The sequence below is a fragment of the Scomber scombrus genome, chromosome 5, assembly GCF_963691925.1.
Source record: "Scomber scombrus chromosome 5, fScoSco1.1, whole genome shotgun sequence".
Classification (NCBI taxonomy): Eukaryota; Metazoa; Chordata; class Actinopteri; order Scombriformes; family Scombridae; genus Scomber; species Scomber scombrus.
The window spans coordinates 26,509,442-26,531,027 of NC_084974.1; the positions used below are offsets into that span (position 1 = coordinate 26,509,442).

General features: G+C 39.3%; 1 protein-coding gene across 1 annotated transcript in view; it reads left to right on the top strand.

Annotated features, from left to right (window-relative positions):
• The window catches only part of si (sucrase-isomaltase), a 68,324-nt gene that overhangs the window by 25,601 nt on the left and 21,137 nt on the right, over window positions 1–21,586 (top strand). The window contains exons 17-35 of the mRNA XM_062418773.1: window positions 2,213–2,367; window positions 2,941–3,025; window positions 6,511–6,567; window positions 9,708–9,832; window positions 10,997–11,085; window positions 11,671–11,720; window positions 12,338–12,520; window positions 14,038–14,187; window positions 14,306–14,512; window positions 14,694–14,848; window positions 15,730–15,898; window positions 17,819–17,915; window positions 18,207–18,319; window positions 18,730–18,855; window positions 20,389–20,517; window positions 20,701–20,817; window positions 20,944–21,006; window positions 21,120–21,236; window positions 21,359–21,449. Of these exons, the coding sequence (XP_062274757.1) occupies window positions 2,213–2,367; window positions 2,941–3,025; window positions 6,511–6,567; window positions 9,708–9,832; window positions 10,997–11,085; window positions 11,671–11,720; window positions 12,338–12,520; window positions 14,038–14,187; window positions 14,306–14,512; window positions 14,694–14,848; window positions 15,730–15,898; window positions 17,819–17,915; window positions 18,207–18,319; window positions 18,730–18,855; window positions 20,389–20,517; window positions 20,701–20,817; window positions 20,944–21,006; window positions 21,120–21,236; window positions 21,359–21,449 (2,278 nt within the window). The remainder of the gene's footprint in view (window positions 1–2,212; window positions 2,368–2,940; window positions 3,026–6,510; window positions 6,568–9,707; window positions 9,833–10,996; window positions 11,086–11,670; window positions 11,721–12,337; window positions 12,521–14,037; window positions 14,188–14,305; window positions 14,513–14,693; window positions 14,849–15,729; window positions 15,899–17,818; window positions 17,916–18,206; window positions 18,320–18,729; window positions 18,856–20,388; window positions 20,518–20,700; window positions 20,818–20,943; window positions 21,007–21,119; window positions 21,237–21,358; window positions 21,450–21,586) is intronic.

Sequence of the window (21,586 nt, forward strand, 5' to 3'; positions counted from 1 at the left end):
TACCCTTCATTTCATAACAATGCATAGGTGCCATAAACTCCAAGTGGTTAAAAATAGAAACTTATTTCAGTATCCATGGAGGTTGTCAGCACACCTGCACTATAGAACAACTGTGCTACAAAATGGGAGCAGTGGGACCTCTGATTTAGGTTGAACACTGGGATTGTTAGCTGTTGAAAATGATTATAGCTGCTGTGAATATTGAAACATCATCCCGTTAGCTTCTGTTGTTCTGTGCTTACTAATACATTTGCATTTTATAATGATAATGAGCATTTTCTCAAATTTTATACATTTTCAAGATAATGGGTCGTTGATTCCAGACAGTGTTAGACAAAAGCGGGCTTTTCATTTCTGTCTGGCGACTGTATATTTAGCCACCTGAATTGACTGTCGCTAGGAAATTTGATCAGCTGTAGCTAAATAGCTAATTATAGTTTATTGGTCGGTTGAGACATTGTATTATATCAAATTAAATATTATAAACTTAACAGATATAATTGAATAAATAAAATGAAATACAATATAATTACATAAAATTAGATTACATTCAAGTTAATTAAATACAATTTGATTCAATTAAGTTAAATTAAATTAAAGATATTGGCATGTCAAGTAGACCATCTTTGACATTAGACACCATATGCATATTGTGATTTCTTTTTACAGTTGATTCAGCAAATCTTCATGCTTTGATGAGGTGATACTACATATAAGACCTATAGTCACATGTAGTCTCTTACAGCATATCTACATAATACATAGCTTGTCAGAAACCAAGGAGAACTCAGTCAGCTGCTACTGCTCTGCTAATGTGTTGCTATCACTGCGCACCCTGAACTTTCTCTCAATTTTCTTAGGAGCTACTTTTAGCATTAAACTGTTTTGTGAATTACTTTTTAACCTTAAACTTGGTAGTTTTAAAGTTAGGACTGATATTCTTAATTTTTAGGAGTTTCTCCTAACCCTGACAGTTAGGACTAATTATATTAAAGGGTATTTCTAGCCTGAGGATGTTCTGCGAATACAGCCCCAAACCTGTAATTCACTCTCAACAGTTCTAATAACTATTGAGATTATAATGAAGATAGAGTAATATGTTTACCTGTAACAAGCACACTTTAGCTTTGAATCCCACATGTCAGATCAGAGTCATAATACCACAGAGAGACACGGAAAAAGCACCCACTGAGCCTAGTGTTTATATTTACATGACATGCTGAGCTATTATTGTAGATGAAAACAAATAACCATCGAGAAAAGTCAGTCTGCAGCATTAAATAGGGTGAAAAATGATGATTTCACAACATTCTTCATGTGACATTTCCATGCTCGTCACTGCTGCAAAAATAGCACAGTGCTGAATTAGTGAAAGGGGGTTTTAGGGGGTGGGGGGGTGGTTTAGCTAGAAATGGTGTGTATGTGTGTTGGAAGTGGAGAAGGGATTGTATTTGCTAGAGGACAGGTACATGATGATGATGAATTTGAAGTAGGTTTTCCACTAAACGAGACAGCTAATGTGTGACCTTTGATTTGCCCTATACCATGGCTCTCATCACACGGCCATGCAGGCCAATCCAAATCCAAATACACACACACACACACACACACACACACACACACACACACACACACACACACACACACACACACACACACACACACACACACACACACACACACACACACACGGAGAGAGAGTTCTCATCACACTCTCAGAGGTGCCGAAGGCATAAATGATTAGCTAGATGAGAGGAGCACAGCCTGTTAGCTGCTAATCACCCTCTCACTCTGCACTATCATAGAAATGAAATCATACTTCTGTTTCTTTCTCACACACTTTTTCCCTTTATTTTCTTCTCTCAAGTTCTCTTTTTGTTCATTGTCTTATGCCCTAGACTGGTCCTAAGTTAATTTAAAATTTAAGTTAAATTAATCATAAGAAATTGTCTCATGTCCACTTATTCATCATGAATAAATTGTTGATATTTAAAAAAGACATTATAGAGGCTTCTCCTGCCTTCCTCATTACATGTTTAACCCTTTTTTCCCTTTCAAGTCTTCATCATTTTCCCTCCAATTTTCTTCTTTCCGTCAACCAAGTTCTCTCTTCCATCCTCCCATCTCTTTCTGTATAAAAGATAAATCTTTATTCCACTTCCTCCCCCTCATTCATCAACCCCATCAATTTAATCCATCTTTCCGTCTCCAGCCCCAGGATCCAGCTGTGTTTGGTGCTGGCTCAACTCTTGTGGAGAGCTCTAAACATTACCTGATGATACGTTACACGCTTCTGCCTTACCTCTACACACTGTTCTACAAAGCCCACACCACAGGAGAGACTGTTCTACGCCCTGTCATGCACGAGTAAGTCATTTGAAATATTGTAAACATATCTACCAAGTTCTCTTTGAGGAATTGAGAGATTAATTGAGTATTGTAATCATTCATTTGAATTTATAAATGGATGCAGGACTATTTTAAACTAATATGAACATTGTTTTCCTCACTCCATACTCCATGATACATTAAATCCCCTTCTCTTAAATCTAACACTTTTTATATATATTTGAATAAAAACAAATGAAAGAAAAAACTAACTGCATCAAGTAATGAACTGTATTGTAAACATTCTGTAATGTAAATGATAGGTTCAAAGCTTTAGTCAAAATTATGAGTTTAAGATTATGATTTTTTTTCTTCTTTCCCACTGTGTGGTATTTGAAATTCTTTGGATTGATGTTGTAAATTATGAATGTTGAGTTTGGAAGGAAATGTGTTGAAATAGTAGTAGGCTGACTAGCATACATAGTCTGTTAGGCTGTCATATAACAGGTTGTCATATAACATACACAGATAAGTATTTGTATTTGTAGTAGTATAGTATTAGTAGTATACTGTATATAATTGATTTTTTTACTGTTTTCTGTCAATCCCAAGATTCTACTCTGACAGCTCCACCTGGGTAGTGGATCGCCAGTTCCTCTGGGGAAAATACCTGCTCATCACGCCAGTTCTGGACCCAGTCAGTCAACACAAAAACACACATACATACTGTATATGGAAAATACAAAAGCACAAACTTATGCAGAATGTACTTGCATCTAAACATGGATTCTCATATGCAGAACATATAGAAATGCTAATGAAGTACACCTGGAAATGTGTCTTGCAGATGATGCAGATGGGATGATCAGTATCTCACACACTCACACAGTCACACACTCACACAGTCACACACACACACACACACACACACACCCTGACCTCCACTGGGAAAACATGACATGGGATTTTCTTTGTTGCCCTCCTCTCCTCTCATCCCTCGTTCTTCTCTCTTTCATATCTTCCCTCTTTTCTCTCAGCTCTAATGAGAGCACTGACCTCATTACTGGCAGATTAGAAGTGTAGATAGAAATGTGTTAGTGTGTGTGTTTGTGTGCGTGCGCCTGTTTCGTTGTGTTTGTGTGTGTGTAAATGTGCGAGCTTGTCCATGCGTGTGTGTACGTGTGTGTACGTGTGTGTACGTGTGCATACGCAGCGATTGCGGTCATGTCAAAGTGGCCTGATTAATAAGCAATTTAGCACGGCCTCTTGTGAATTATGGAATAGTGGAAAGCGAATTGGATTCATAGCAGGGCCAGGGATAAAGTAACTCCAATCACTGTGCTTGTGGAAAAGTTTCTAATACAATACAAGCCAACACAAGAAGTGGAGGGTTTATGGTCATTGTGACTCAGGGTTCAAGCTGTCCTTGGGACAGGGAAAGGTAAAGGCCATTAGGTGGCTTTACAGGTGTGAATCAAATAGCAGTCAGACGTGCACCAACTTCAGGTCCTTCCAAGGCCAAAGGCACAGCATAGTGCAGTTGGAAATAGAATAACAATATGATATATATAACATTATTGTGTGTGAGGGGCTGGTATCAATTACTGTTTCAATTACTGCTATAAAGTAACTGCTTGTTTTCTTTCTCTTCTGCAACAAAGTGTCCTGATAATTGATGAGAGACAAATGTTCTGTGTAAATGTATTAAGTAATTAGATGAAACGGTTGTTACCGTGTTGTCCTCCTCTTGTCTAGAGACTCTGTGAGTGACACTGTAAGCAACTGGATGCCGCAAGGTGACATCCAAAAGCAAGGGATACTGTTATGTATTCAGCCCTACAATTCTCACCCCATGCACTCTGTCAGCTCTATATGCAGTGTCATTCACACTGCAGTCACATGTAAACAGCTGGGGAAAAAACAACGCTTTTCTGTTTGTTTGTATTTCTCTCTGCTTGAGGGATTTCAAATCAAAAATCAATTTGGACAACATATCATCCACACAGTTTGTAACCTTTTAAGTAACAGCTGCTCATGTGCCCATGTATTTTGGTTTTACCAAACACCAAAGATGCATCATGCTGCTTTATCAATATGACAAGAATCCATACTACATGTATCCATATATGCCATATGTTAACAACATCAACATACTAAAATCTTTACTCGCTGTAGAAAAGTAGTGCAGTTTAGCACATGGTGTAAGCTTTTGAAACATTTCAGACCTCTGCCGCACCACTTGAAAATGATTCTTTTCAAATGACAGATCTGATGTGGCTGAATATTCATCTTTTGTGGTGGCAGGGTGCTATCGAGCAGTGGTGCTGTAATTTAAGCCAGAGTAAGGCCAGGCACTGAGTACAGAGTGCCCACTATCTGTTACACATGCATCACGCTGAGAAGGGTCACATGCGGAGATAGAGTCAGCTACTTGAGTAGGGTGACCAGCTGATCTTTAACAACTCTTCACATCCTACCTCCACTTTCCTTTTTCATTATTCTCATCTCTCTCTGTCTCTCTCTATTTATCACTCTGGCTGCCTGCCTCTCCCTTTTTCTAATGATACTCTAACTCTATCACTCAGATCAGTAGATGCTTTAACCTTGATCTTTGTGATAAACTGGGGAGATCGCCTGACTCTCTCTCTCTCTCTGTCATCCCCTCTGGTCTTCTTCCATGCTTCCACACTCCCTCCTCTTGCCCATTACTCCCTTTTCTTTTTAGCTCATCCTTTCATCAAACGTTGGCTCCCTTATCTCATCTGCATTCTCTTAATCAGCTGCTGTCAACTCACCCCTGTGATCCCATTTCATTTCATCCCATATCTCTTTCACCCTCTCTCTCCCTCACTCACTCACTCTCTGTGCCGCACTCTGCCCCTCTCATCTACCTCAGCTACCATCTGATCATTCTGCCAGTATGAATCTTTTGCTCACCTGATCAAATTGTACCTTATGGCTAACAGAGCTTCAGCACTCTAAATGAGGATTCAGTACTCTAAATGAGGATACAGGCCTCATGCCTTGTCCCCCTCAATCACAGTTAGCAGCCATGCTAAGTCCTGCAGTCCCTTCCCATTAGTCAGCAGAGTGAGTGATAGGCGCCGCGAGCAAATCAGACACCAGAAAACGAGGTATAGGGGCAGCATCCATTTCCCCAGGATGTCATCTCACAGGATGTGCAGCAGTTGTGACAGGTATTCTGCCTCAAACTGTCAATGTGGCCCCCAAAGAGGACATTAAGTCATTTAATTTGGTTAGCAGCACATTAATACTATATGTTTTATTAATACCCTTATTCTTAACGTGTAGCTTTGGGTTGTTTTTCTGTCACTATTAGTTCTTATTACCTCTATTTAATAATCCCCTTTTCCTTATTTTTTACTTATTTATTTTTTTCTTGGCTTCTTGTCACCTTTCTTTCTTGCTCTTAATGACAGGCCTCTGAGGGCCCCAAAATAGGACATGCTGCTGAGGAGAGAAACAAAACGAGATAGGGAGTGAGATGTTGGTGCCTTTGGGGGACGGCCTTGGCCTACACAGCTGACATTATATATTTCACAATTTGGTCTTTTTCGAGAAGGACCTGTAGCTCGAGCTTTCTTCTGTTGTGCTCTTCTGTGTTTATCTCTCTCTCCCTCTGATCTGCCTTGTCAGAAAGAGCAAAGGCGTGATAACGCTATCAAAGGCACAGCGCTCTGCTATTGATTGCTCTTGTCTGTCCACCACCTTAAGCCATCAAAGGTTGTCACCTGTCAGTCGTCGCTCGATGCTGTCTTTTCTATCATATGTTGCATCATAGCACTGTAGACTGAAAGTCACAAGGGTTTTGTGGAAATGTTATGTGAGATGATCGTCAGTTTTGAAATAACTTTGCTTGATGTGAGTGTCTTCCCATTAATGTATTATTAAGTTACAGTGATTTATATGTAGCTTATAGCTGCTTCTCTCCTCATGCTTAGCTTTGTAAAATTGAAGTGTCAAGATTGGTGCAGTGAGCTTGAGCTGGTGTTACTAGCTATGAACATAAATCAAACACATACAAAATTCCACACAAAATGAAAAGCTTTTTTGATGTCTGCTCGACAAGTCAGAGAAATATAACGGTGTACTTAGAATTAAGAAAACATTTAAGATTATTTTTCAAATGTACAGGTAATATTTTTGTCTTGTTTCCTGCAGGGTGTGGACAAGGTGTGGGCATACATCCCAGATGCTGTGTGGTATAACTATGAGACGGTAAGACTATTCCCTGCTCACCTTAAAAAAGTTCCCTATCTATCATTGATAGTCTAATTTTTGTTTTATATATAATAACTGCAGGCTAAATGATTTTATACATGCATTCACATGCTTACAGCAGACTGGACACCTTGTCCAGTTGAAATTGTTGTGAAAATAAAAGTCCAAGTGATGTGCACATAGTCTGACCTCCTTCTCTATGTTACAATGTTTTAATAGGCAATGTGAGAAAGCTGGATTTGTAAATTAATCAGACATCATATTATGGGCTATGAATACATGAGGGAGACAAAATATTAAAAACACCATTCAGTGTAATGCAATCGGTTACAAAATCACATGGCATCAAAAATCCCCATAGAGTTGAATCAACATTTCTACGGCCTTAAGACAAACTTAACATCATAAGCCTCATAAATATGAAAAGCATAAGAATGGGATCAGGAATAGACTAAACTTAGTCTTGCATAGCCAGACCTATCTACACATTTTGGTTTTAACACTATGCCAGCGCTGGAGAAAGGGCTGGCTACTCATTATCATTCTGCTATGGGGTAAAAAACGCTCAGGTTTGTTTGTATTTATTTAAACCAATCACCATCATCTTGGGCTTAGTTCAGGGGATAACTTGTTTTGGTAACATGCAGATAGTGGAAAAGGAGGATAATTCTGCCTGAAATAACCAGCCAATAGCATACTTATACCCACAGTCTACATCCGATGAGTTAGGCCATGCTAAACTTGATTCATTGCATGGTTATTGTATTGTGTATGAACATATTTGACTTTACAGGTGTATCTGATTAAATGAAAGCACAAATGTATAGTACTCAACTAAAACGATTGCAAAAGGGGTTATCAGTATCATGTCACATTAGTGGCATTAACACATACAAAAAGAACATGTATCACATGAAAGTCTTTGCCTCGAGTTCTTTGTTTGAGGCTGAGAGATGGAGCGATAAGACAGAGCGAGTGTGAGGACAAAGATAGAGTGAAAGAAGGGACAGGGAAGAGAGGAGAGAGACTATCTCCCTGACAAAGAGATAAAAGAGGTGTTGAGTTCCTTTGGGACCTTATTTGGGCGTCACAGTGGCAATGTAAAGCGCCCACTGATCAGATGAACGATTAGATCGGCTGTCTTGCCGCTGGCCCCTTGTCCTGGTTGGTCCCCTGTGATTATCTGGGTAGGAGGATGGAAAGGTGGGGTGGTATTGATGTAGTGATAATGACCATCCAAAGCAAGTTACAGAGGAAAGAAATTATGGAAAAACAGAGAAAAGAGGATGACAGAGAAAAGAGACAGAATGAGATTTGAGTGAAATGCAAGGAAGGAAAGGATGCATGAAAGCAACATGGCATGGAGAGATAGGGAAAGTAAGAACAAGAGAGAAGACAAGAAGAAGAAAAACAGGGAATGAAAGTATGTAGAGGAGTTTGAAAATGGGAGGTTTGGCCAGCAGGAATGAAGGGAAAGGATATAGAAGACCTCCTTAAGGCAGACAATGAGGGGGTGATAAGATCTGAAATTGCTTATAGACGCTCCACTAACTCCAGCCCACACACACACACACACACACACACACACACACACACACACACACACACACACACACACACACACACACACACACACACACACACACACACACACACACACACACACACATTCTACTGTACTGCTTAAAATGGTACACACACACAATCACACACAATCTCTCTCTCACACATACAACCTCAATGGGAATGGAGGAAAATGGGATAAAAAAAAGAATTAGAGCACCACAAGAGAGAATAACAGGATGTAGAGTAGGAAGTAGGTAGAAGGAGAATGAGAGGAGATGGAGAGAAGAGACTTTTAAATTGTTTTAGGCTGGTATGAGGATTCAGTCCTCAGGAGATCAGAAATTAACCAAGTTATATCTAGGCCTTAGGAGAAATGTGTGGTGGAGAGAGAAAGGAGAAAAAGTGACAAAGAGAGGACCAGAGAAAGAGTTGGAGAAATGTATCTGCTCTTCTTAAGTAAATACTTGTGACCAGACAGTGCATTTCTCACATTATATCACTGTAATGCCAACATAACGCATTTAATGCCTTTCTTAAATGACTCAAGTTGTTTATGGATTTTAAAAGTTATTGAACCCACTGTCAAGACTGAGACATACGTTTGTTAGATGATGCAAGTTGCAGTCATGGAGTAGAATTACTAACAGATGACTATATTTTGAAGATCAGTTGACCCAAGGTACAAAACCTCCCCCTAAAAAAACACATTATCTTAGTTACCTTCAGTTGTGTCTAGCAATGCAGATGTTTTTGGCTTTATTAACTTAGGTTTTCAGATATTCATCCTTAAGATTTCTGTGGCAGCCACAATACAGTGGTGGTGAATGGAATTTTACTTGTGAAGCTTTCAGGTTTACAGATTACACTACAAAAAAAAAAAACCCAAACAAGGTATCCATTACCAAGGAGAACTGACAAAACTCTTTGTATACAGACATCCCTGGGACTGTTTCTGGTAGAAAGTAGATACAAGTGAAGTATGTGGGGCCAGAATAAATATACAGTGTAACTCATTTGGACAAATAAAACTAAGACTATCTGCATGACTAGATACCACTGCTGGTAAGTAAGAAAAAAAGGGCAAACTCTTCGAAGTATTTTTGATTACTCTTAGCATAGATTAACATATGCAAGTAAACTCAAAGCTTTATGCGATAATTTATATCTGCTATTTTGAAGAGTGGACTTTATTGCTCTGAAGTGTAAAAGTCATAACCACTAACTAAAGGTTTACTATGCTACTGTAACCCTAGTTAGTATACTGTAGCACCCTGTTTTTTATTTCAAAGAAGCTTGAATCCAATAAATGCCGTAGCATGGTTACAGATCCATTTACACCAAATACATTTTACATCTGTCTGCTTCAATGTGAAAGGAGCCTCAGTAAAAGTCAAGCTGAATTGTATTTACACAATTACATGCCAGCCCATAGCCAGTATGTTTCAGCCCAGGCTTGTACAAAACTATGCTCACTATCCTAATAATGAAACGGGTAGCATGGAGATTGTCTTGCCCACAGAGCATCACATGAATTTAGGTGAGTTAATGGATTCTGTTGTCCTACCAATCAGATGGAACGGGTGGCAGAACGCAGACAGCATGTTGAGATGTATCTGCCAGCTGACAAGCTTGGTTTACACATCAGAGGTGGTGCGATCCTCCCCACACAGACACCTGAGGTCACCACTACATACAGGTACACACACACACACACACACACACACACACACACACACACACACACACACACACACACACATACAGTCACCAACTCAAAAGATGTTCATTGTTTAACATTATTCATGCATTCATCATCATGCATACACTTTCTCACATCCAAATGTGTAAGCTAGTTTGGTCCACAGAGCAAAACATAACATAACATAAATGCACACACATTATGATATTAGACTGGGTTGACAGAGATCAACAAACACTTTCACAATAGTACACATAGGGCCTGATATACTAAGATCACAAATAAAGGGTACTAAATAACGTGCACAGTGCAATAGATTGCATATCTACTAAGAATAACTGCGTAAATGAAAACAGGTGCAACAGGGTGGAGACAGCAGTATTTAAATGAGGGTTTTGCGTGTTCTGATGGAGAGTTTGGACGAGCAGAAAGCTGCAAGCGCAAAATGAAATGTGATCAGGTTCTAGTGGAAGAGGTTAACAAATATATTGACTTATAACAAAAACAAATATTACCAGAAAAACTGACATATGGGAGAGTATTAGTGACAAAGTCGATGCTGTTAGTAAAACCAAAAATATTCCACTCCAAAAATATTAACACAGGTGGAAAAACTCCATCCTTCAAGCTCCATCATTGTGCCTCCGTCTCCTCCTCTACACAGTAACATAAGTCATCTGTGCGCAGTGCGCAGCCAGCTAATACCTGCCCTTCAAAGGTATTATTTATAGACGCAAATACCATCAGTAAAATTACCTTCGAGTCTGGTAAATCACAGTGCGCATGCTAAATAACATATTTGCATTTTCTCCTCCCTGTATTTTGCACACTGGGGTTAAAACGTCCCATATTGCATATTCATTAAGGCAAACGTACTAAATGGACAGCGCGTACTATCTTGCACAGTTGAAAGACGCAAGCCTCAGTGAGCCCTGTCAGTAGCTCAGCTTGCACTTTTTTTGCGGGTGATGTCAAGTTTTTACACATGCAAACCTTTTGTAAATCAGGCCCATAATCATAAATGCATCAAACTGTCTCCTGTTATATTACATGTACGTGCATGCATTTGCAGAGATGCATCTAATCAGTGTTTGATTCATTGGATTTGTTATTACATGTATAGTATGTTTACTTTTTTGTGTGTTTGTGTGCTTTCTGTAGCCGGCGTAACCCCATGGGTTTGATCATTGCTCTTGATGACAACAACCAGGCAGCCGGGGAGCTATTCTGGGATGATGGAGATACCCGAGGTATTGTTGATTTTCTCATTTTTTGCCTATTTGTGTGTGTGTGCAAATGTGTTTTTGTAAGACACAACCATCTGCACCACGTTATTACCACTCATTGACGCTCTTATCTTGTTAAGTGCAAAGTATTACGAGTCAATTGCAAAATTTCTATCCAGATGTGGTGTAAATTGTAACTGAATCTACAAAAGAAAACATAAATTCATGACCAAGGATTAGGAGTGCAAGAGTGCAAGTCAAATCTCAAAGTTGAAAACCGCGTGGAACACAGGCAATATGGCACTTAGGTGTGTCTCAATTTAAAGAATGTGAAGGTGCATGTAACTTACATATCTGATGTTTTTTGTCTGCCGCTGTACTTTGTCTCTTCAGATGAGTGGAGGCTTGAGTGATGTGGGTCACATGCTTCAATGGTTTTATTCCCTAAGTCTGTTTCCACTGCAGACTTTTCTTTTATGCATAAACTGAAAATTAGCATTAAAAATTGTTGCATGGAAAAACAGTTAATATGACTGTTCAAACACAGTCAGCTCACGCACATTCACAACATTAACATCTGCTCTTCTTTCTCTCTTTTTTTTTTTACAGAGACGGTTAAAACAGGCAACTACATCCACTACAAGTTCAGTGTTATCTATGTAAGATTCCCTTGCACACAACTACATCTGTAAGATCCAGCCCACGTATTATTTCTGATCCAAACTTCAGTTCAAAATCACCAGAGACCTTAGACTTTTCCAGTCCAGAACACCAGGCATGATTGAACAATACTATGCTGCCAAAGCTTTGTTTGATCAAATATTACCCGATGTTCCTGCTTCACACAGCACTGAGGATTGCTGGGAATGTTTATTTTTTATAAGATGGTTGAGTCACAATTATATGTAATAACTAGAAGTGGGATAAGCTGTGCCTGTTGTACATCTATCTGTCTATCTATCTGTCTATCTATCTGTCTATCTGTCTATCTATCTATCTATCTATCTATCTATCTATCTATCTATCTATCTATCTATCTATCTATCTATCTATCTATCTATCTATCTATCTATCTATCTATCTATCTATCTATCTATCTATCTATCTATCTATCTATCTATCTATCTATCTCTCTGTCTATCTATATATCTATCTAATAATGAATATACATTGTGGAATGTAATTTGTAGCAGCTATAATCAGCATTTGAACTTTGAGAACATGCTATAACCTCAGTGGATTTAAATAAAGTGTATGTGTGTCCTCTGCCTCAAAGGGAGTACTGACAATGCAGATGACCCATAATGGCTACGGGGATCCAGACAACATTAAGTTTGAGGACATTACTGTTCTTGGGGTGCCTCAAACTCCTTCATCCGTCTCTGTGACACACGTTTCAGATGGAAACTCTGTCACCATAGTGCCGGACACCAACATACAGTATAATGCAGCCAAAAAGGTAAAAACACATACAGCATATGCATAGATGGTCTCATTTACAGAAGTACACACACACCTAGATGTTTGTGCATACCCAGCAGCCACAAATCATTTTATGTTAAGAGAAATGGCTTTTTATAGTTAAACTGTTAAAATGTTACAGAAAAGGACATGTATTTTAATTCTCCCCAACACTACATATACACATACATAAAAGTATTTAGGGTATATGTTAGGGGAAATGACACGCCTTATTTGCTTTGTCAGGAAAACCTGCTAGTGTACTGACACAAAGCAGATACAGGGTAGATGATTTCCACAGTGGCTGTAGGCATCTGCTATTTGTTATAATAAGACCAGGGATGAAACCATTACTGTACATTTCAAGGTTAGCCTCAAAGTGTAAGAAATGATAACAATTTACATTGGGTGTGGGTTGTAAAAAGCTTTGTGTGAGTGTGTGTGGGAGAGAGCTTGTGAGAAAGAGCAATGATCCTACAGTAAGTGCCCAGGGTTATGAGCTGAAGGCAAAAGTCTATAAAGTGTCAAGGGGTTCACTTGAGTTATACTATAAAGATTTTCTTTGTGTGCTTGTGTATATTTGCGTGCACACACGTGTTCTTGTGTGATGCCTGTGTAGATCCTTAAGGTCTCTCTGGTCACACACACAAGCATGCATTTATCAAATGCCTCTCACCAGTAATCATTTCCTGGGGGTGAAGGGTAAACGTGCTGTTAAACCTGAACTCTAGCTTGTGTTGCCCATCAGTCTTTGTATGCCTAGTTGGACTGGCCCTTGAATATAGCTCAGAGCCGCCAAACATCATTACTTCTATATACAGTCAAACAGAACATTACTTTACAATATTTGACACACACTGTCTCTTAATATTTTATTTAATTTCCTTACATGTTTTTGTTATTTTTTTTACAATTCCCTCCCTAACGTAAAAATCTAACTGGCTTTTATATTGTTCACAGTACTGCATGTATAAAGTGACTGCCCTACTGTCTTTTCCATATGTTCATTCCTCCCTTCCCTCTCTTTTCAGTTTCATCATTTATCCCTCTGCCCATACCTGTCTTTGAAGCCTATTTCTCAATATTTTTGCCTGTGTGCTAGTGTGTCCTGCATTTCACACTATAGAATTGCTGAGACATGATTCAAAAATTACAAGACAAGATCTTAGAAGTCTGCTTACCATCTGGGGATGCTTTAGATGGAGACTGCAGTGACTAAAGTGAAAAGGGGCTCCCCAAGATTTGTTGTGAGAATGACTCATAATTCTCAGCAGAGGCTGTTGAAACAGCGAGGGAAATTAACAGCTGTGTCTTAATTGATAGCACACGCAACGTCAAGCACACATTCTGTCTCAAGGAAGCATGTCTGGGCTTACTTGAATAAGTAGAACATTTGCATCGAGACAACTTGAAGAGACTGTTCCCACATTGACAACCTAGGGTTTAATAATCAGTACTCTCTACTCCATTTTCCTCCCTTACACTTCATTTCACCACACACACACACACATACAGGTTATGTTCCTGCGTGGCTTGTCCTTGACCCTTGGGGAGTCCTACCTGGTGCAGTGGGAGCTGGAAGTTGATGAGTACCAGCGCTTTGACTGCCATCCAGAGGACCATGCAGATGAAGCTAAGTGCAAGGCCAGAGGCTGCATCTGGGAGGTGAGGGGTGACACAGATGATGCTCACATCCACATATACACATTATTTCTCTACTCTAGTGCTAAACAAACAGGGACAAAAATCTCTCCCCTGTGCTTTTGTTTCTTTCCCTGTTCAGCAAAGCAGCCTTGAACGTGTTCCATGGTGCTTCTATCCAAAAGACTACGGATACATGGTTACAGCAACCGAGGAAACCAACTCAGGCATGACAATTAATATCAGTCGGAACAAAAAGTACAGGAGCAGTGGTCGCCCAGAGTCACCAGACATTGACACACTCCGTGTTGAGATCCATTACCACAGCAGTGACATGCTGCAGTTCAAGGTGTGTGTGTTTGTTTGTGCTGGTAGCGGTGCATTCTCCTCTGTATCATGTGTCACTTCTAAACCCGACCACTATGCCCTTAAACTGACCATTTTTATTTATTCCAAAGCACCTGTCTGGCTTGCTTGCCATACATAAACACACACATATACTGACAAACAAACATTCCCTCTCTGTTCAGATCACAGACCCGAACACAGATCGTTATGAGGTTCCAGTGCCGCTATCAGTTCCAGCTGCTCCTGAGACTAACGAGAGCAAGAGGCTTTACAAGGTCCAAGTTACCACAAACCCATTCGGCATCCAGGTTGTAAGAAAAAGCACAGGAACCAAGATGTGAGTGTTTCAGTCGTACAAGTGAAGCAAGCGGGCTTACATTTTTCTTGTTCTAGTAGTTGTCTATAAAGTGCCATTTTAGGTTGTTTCCAGGTCTTTTATGTCATTATTAAATGCAATTTCATCAATTGTTTGACAAAATTCAGTAGCATTTGTGTTCACTTCTGATATGGTGACATATGTTGTGTTATCTAATTAATTAATGTTGTTAGTCTATTATTCCCTGTTATTGCTATCTATATTGACTTTGAGCCTTGATAAGATTTTGCTGGTTAAATAAAGGTTAAGTCAATTCTGTGCTGTCCTAACTAGTAAAGTACATTTATATGTGTTTTGGACTAAATTTTGTTTCCACAAGCACAGTACAATGCTTTCACATTGTCCCTTAAATTTGCCCCTTTTTGGGCAACATGAATGTGCCTATTAACAAGTAATAAGGTGATAAAAGTTCTACTAAACTGTTTGGAGGCAAGAACCTTCTTCCCCCCTTTGAGATTAAAGTAGAAATGCTGAGTTGACTCCTTCAGCACTGTTACCCAATCAAAGTTGCCCCGTGTATCAGTGCCTGAAGTAGTTTCCACTTTGTTCAGCAGTCATGATGATGTCACATGAAGCAGTAGAGCGTCAAAAAGTCTATTCAAAGCATATCTTTAAGCAAGGGTGACATTATTCTGTAGTTAAGCCTTGCATGTTTTTTTAGAAGTGTCAGATGAAATTTTGCTAATTAAAAAAGTATGTTGAAGGGATGCCTGCAGTTCCTATGGGTTATTATGCTTATTTGTGTCAAGCATTTTGTGAATAACTCCCTTTGACAATAATTCCCTCTCTCTCTCTCTTAGTCTCTCTCTCTCATTGATTTAATCCTCTGCCACTTTTCTCAGTTGGGACTCCTCTGTGCCAGGTTTTACCTTCTCAGACATGTTCATCCAAGTGTCGACACGACTGTCATCAGAGTTTGTCTATGGCTTTGGAGAGACGGAGCACCCCACCTTTAAACACAACCTTAACTATCATACTTGGGGTATGTTCTCCAAGGACCAGCCTCCTGGTGTAAGTATCACACTGAAGGGCACACATATACAATGTGAGCACAGCCTCAGATGTAGCTATTACTTTAGTAATTTACTGTTACAATACTAGTTTACTGGCAATACTTGAAACAATGTCTTTTACAGATAATCATTTTCATGAACAAAATTTGGCAGTAAACTAAACTGCTGTTTACAGCAGCCTTTTCTATACATCGGCATGTTCTATCAAATTTGTTATAGCATTTGTAACAGAGCACCCTGCACTCAAAGCCTTTAACATCACACCCTCTAGATACTGCAGAGGTGACTTGTAAACAACCTTCCTGCACAGTATGTAAACTTGTCTCTCTCACATCCGTGTCACTTTGATGTGATGCTGTTGATATGAATGTCGGTTATAGAGTGTCATCATGTTTTCCCTACCGGTGTCAAGGCCAGACAGGATGAGGTTTCCACCTGCATCAGCATTATCGAGCCTAATTGCTGAGCTGTCAAGTCTGCTCCACAGGGTTCAGACAAATGTTATGGACCCCTCGGAGGAATTAGCGTAAGGACAAAAAGAAAGGAAAATGAATGAAAATGAGAAAACAATATGAGACAGGATGACATGGACCAATATTAAACCAGTAAAAGCCATGTAATAATCATTATTGCAGACTTACAGTGCAGAAATCTCTGTGCACGACACACACACACACACACACACACACACACACACACACACACACACACACACACACACACACACACACACACACACACACACACATACACACACACACACACACACACACACACACACACACACAATATAGTTCAGACATCCACAAGAATACAAAACTGTAGCTTGAAACATGTAACATGAAAGAAAGTTATGCTTCCAGCATGAATACTTGATCATTTAGGGAAACATAGACTTTGTTATGTGCTATGGAAGGGATATATTATATTACTTGATAATTGAATTGTGAATATAATGTTTTACTGGGAGCAAAAACCTGCCCAAAACCTGTTTTAGTGCTAAAAGATTTCCATACAGTAGCTGGGCTATAACAGTATGTACCCAGAATGAGTGTGTCTGTGTCCATGTGTGTGTGTTTGAGCGACAAGTCAAAACAGACAGACAGACAGAGAGAAACCACAAGAGCACAGTCACTGGTTGTCACTCTGTTGAGTTGGGCCATCACACCATGTAACGGGGCCACAAGTAAACGTGCACATACACGGCAAATAGGACAAACAGACAATTCAAAATGACAGATTACATTACAGGTACAGCTTAACAACCCCTTACGTACCAGAAGTGCAGGAGGGTGATAGAGTGTGACATGCCCATGAGTTTTCCAACACAAGTCGGTGACATCTAAAAGTGGCAGATCCCCGTCCCCTGACATCCTTCTATGTGTTCCTCTTCTCTCAGCCTGTCTCGTCCCATATCCTCATATAAATACTCAACACAACAGTGTGACCCTCTCAGTATTTACAAGAGGTGCACTCAAAAAATCCAACTACTGCTATATGTACATGTAGAAAATCAGTACAAGCGAATGCAATCCTACATAAACAAGAAAAAAAGAAAAAGAAAAGAAAAAAATGTGCACAAGATGATTGTTTAAGTAGCCATGTAAACTATTTTTGAAGAAAAATAAATGTAATAAATTGCCAACCTGAGAAAGTTAACCACTAAGCTATGTTTTTGTCATTAATTTTAATTTCATGTTTCCTACATGAAGAGACTCCTAATTTGTTATAGCACTCAACAACATTTAAAATCCCAAAATAACATCCCAGCTCCTTATTGACGTCTTCAAACTCAGGCCAGTTAACAGCTGAGTTTCAAAGCTGGGAACTGGGAGGAATTTAGAGATCAAATTCTTTCAATGAGGTTTACCCATCTCAAACTTCTCTTTGATTCTCACTTTCTGTTTCTCTGCTACAGTACAAGAAGAACTGCTATGGAGTGCATCCATTCTATATGGGCCTTGAGACCACAGCCGATGCTCATGGTGTGCTACTGCTGAACAGTAATGCCATGGGTGAGGGAAAAAAAAAACAGAAATACACACATAAAGGCATACATGCATTGTTAGTACATGCACATATTCAAATACAACCATTCTCACACAGACATATACACACACAATCATGCCCAATTGCATATGCAGTGGGTATTTATGTATTGATGAGTGAGGTAATTATGTTCTACTCTCATTCTTGCCTTTCATCCCACACTGCTTATTTACTCTCTTCATATTCAGATGAGTAGATGTGACAAAGTAAGTGCACACATACCCACCACTTCACACACTTATTTGCTTTGTGTGCAGATGTGACTTTCCAGCCTACCCCAGCTTTAACTTACCGAACTCTGGGAGGCATCCTGGATTTCTACATGGTCCTGGGACCTACACCTGAGATGGTGGTGCAGCAATATACTTTAGTAAGTCTTCTTGGTTTCCTTGTTTGTTTGTGTGTGTGTGTGTGTGTGTGTGTGTGTGTGTGTGTGTGTGTGTGTGTGTGTGTGTGTGTGTGTGTGTGTGTTTGTGTGTGTGTTTTGTGTCTGGCCCTGGGCCGCTGTTGATGGACTGCAGCAGCTGGGAGTTCCTCGCTTCATTGCGCTCTCTCATTTAGCCAATCTAAACACACACACACACACACACACACACACACACACACACACACACACACACACACACACACACACACACACACACACACATGCACACACAATCACACACACACACACACACAATCAAACAAACACTTTACGGACACTGTCCCGTTTTCCTATAAAACAACTTTTTTGTGCTGAACTGTTTGGACTTCCTTGTTTGTTTTTCTTCTTAACAGCTGATTGGACGACCTGTTCTACCAGCCTATTGGTCCCTTGGGTTCCAGCTCTGCCGCTATGGTTACAGCAATGACCAGGAGATATCAGATCTGTATAACGACATGAGGGTAGCAGGTATACCCTATGTAAGTTCCCGGACAAAGACTCCATACAATCTCTGCATGAACATAACACAAAAACAAGTAATCAAATAACATTACAAGAACACTGAAATCATCCCATCTCATACTTCTCCATTCAAATTTAAATTATGAACAGTATATTTTTGTGAGCTGTGTGTCAGCTTCTAAATAGTCTGTCATTGTTGTCAGCAGACTGTAAAATGAGAAGAATTAATATATGCTTTGAAACAACTGAATCATTTTTTATTCATGTTTAAGACAAGGCATTTTTGATTTGTATACTCAACACCAGAAATGTGAACTAAATAATAAATAAGTAACAATAAATACATTTTAGAGGACACAATGCCAATACAGACCACATACAACTTATCCAATTAAATTCCAGTATGTTTGCCTGCTTTTACAGAGCCACTGATTTAATTCGTTGTTAAATTAGTGTCTCAGCATAAGGGATAATTTCATCAGAACTAACCTGACAGCTTATTCTTTTCCATTGAAGTATAGGGACATCCAACTCAGTGGATAGACTGAGCTAAACCCAACACAGTATCTACCTCTATTCCACAATGGCATTCAGACAATAACTACATAAAACTAAATCAGATTAAAGATGTTAGGATGAAGTCAAACAGAGGCACTGATTTCATGGATTACATAGGGTACAAGTTTAACCTAATAATATGTGACCTCTAATTGCATTTGAAATCCATTACATTGTAGGTTTCACAGCCTCTAGACATTACCAGTTTGTCCCAGAACCAACAATTCTCTCTGACAGTGTGTTACAAAACAGAAAGTCATATTCATCTGTGAGACCACTGTGGTTGACCATGACAAGATGCCCCATATGGAAACAAACCAGAATCCCATCCTCGTCATCATGCTGAACAGAACATAACAATGTCAAGTAATCCCCAAAATATTCTTTCACAACGCCTAACGTGCAACAAGCTGACACCATCCAAAAAAGAATCCTGCATCATTAGTTGGAATGAAAGAAGCAGGAAATGCAGCTACTTACAAAGGCTACACATGAGCTACCAAAGCTGGTGAAGTTTTTTTGTCACTGTAAATAAATAAAAAAACTGTGATAAAAGCCAGAGAGGCAAATAAACTCTTCTCTCATCTCATGTCTAGCATGCCATTTGTTAAGACAAACTTTACAGACTTTCATACTTATTAGCAGAAATAGCACAATAACAGTTGGAACATCATTGCATTGGAAAATGTACAATTGTTTTCCTGACTTAATGATAATAAAGTTGTATTCATAAATGGTATGTTATAACTTTATTATCTTATTTCTTTTCTTGCTTTCATAGCCGTCAAAAATCAAATGTTTTAACTGACATGAAATGTGTGATCTAATGAGAGTCTGTGTCTTTTCCTGTTATTTTGCCTGAAATACCTGAATCTAAGGAAGAAGATATTGTTGTTTTACCTTAATGCTATGTGTTGTTCTACTTCCCGCCTGGTTCTCATATAGTGATTTTATCCTCAGTTCATTTCTTGTCTAACTGGTATCTGCTACAGGATGTGCAGTATGCAGACATTGACTACATGGATCGTCAGCTGGACTTTGTCCTGGACCCTGAGTTTGCTGGACTACCTGCCCTTGTTGACCGCATGAGGGCAGAGGGCATGAGGTTCATCTTCATTCTGGTAAGAAAATTACATAATTAACCAATGATACACTCAAGGAACAAAAACCATAACAACGGTTTAAATATTCATTATAGATTTTAAATATATCTAAAGCTTATCTGTGAACGCTAGATATTAAGTCAGCCAATCTCTACTTAGCTCATCAAATCAAAATCTTAAGTTTTGTGTATTTAATTCCAGGATCCAGCCATCTCAGGTAACGAGACACGTCTATACCCTGCCTTTGATAGAGGTCAAGCAGCGGATGTCTTCATCAAATGGCCCAAAAACATCAGTGATGAAATTGTGTGGGGGAAGGTAAGAGGGGATGGATGGCCACACAAACAGGTGTAAAATACGCATTTGCCTGTGTTAACAAAGAGAACTCACAAACTAAATACTGGCATATGCATACTTTACATCTTTTTTTTTTTTTTTTGGTAGGTTTGGCCAGATTACCCGAATGTCACAGTAGATGAATCTCTGGACTGGGATACACAAGTAGAGGTACAATATTTTCCATGTCCAGCCCACTGACACATAATATGCCTGAACATTAAATTAAAGACACAATTTTCCAGCATTCAATTTTCCTGATCATATGACCATCCCATGTTCAGCGCTACAGGGCTTACACTGCATTCCCTGACTTCTTTCGCAATACAACAGCAGACTGGTGGAAACAAGAAATCAAAGATTTCTATCAGACTTGTATGAAGTTTGATGGCCTTTGGATTGTGAGTGACCTGAAAGAGAACATTCTGATAAAGTGATCTTATTTCTATTCTATTCTTGTTGGGCCTTATTTTCATTTCACCTTTATCCCCCACTCTTTTTCTTTTTCTCTCCTCATCTGTAGGACATGAACGAGCCCGCCAGTTTTGTCCATGGCACAGTTGGAGGGAAATGTCTTGGTGATCCACTTCTAGAAAACCCGCCATATATGCCACGTAAGACACACATGACTGTATTTTCTTTTCTTCTTATGTTAAAATGAGGTTATCAAGCTCTGATAACTACATTATGAATTTAATTATTCTATGTGTTTGTTTCTGTGTGTGTGTGTGTGTGTGTGTTTGTGTGTGTG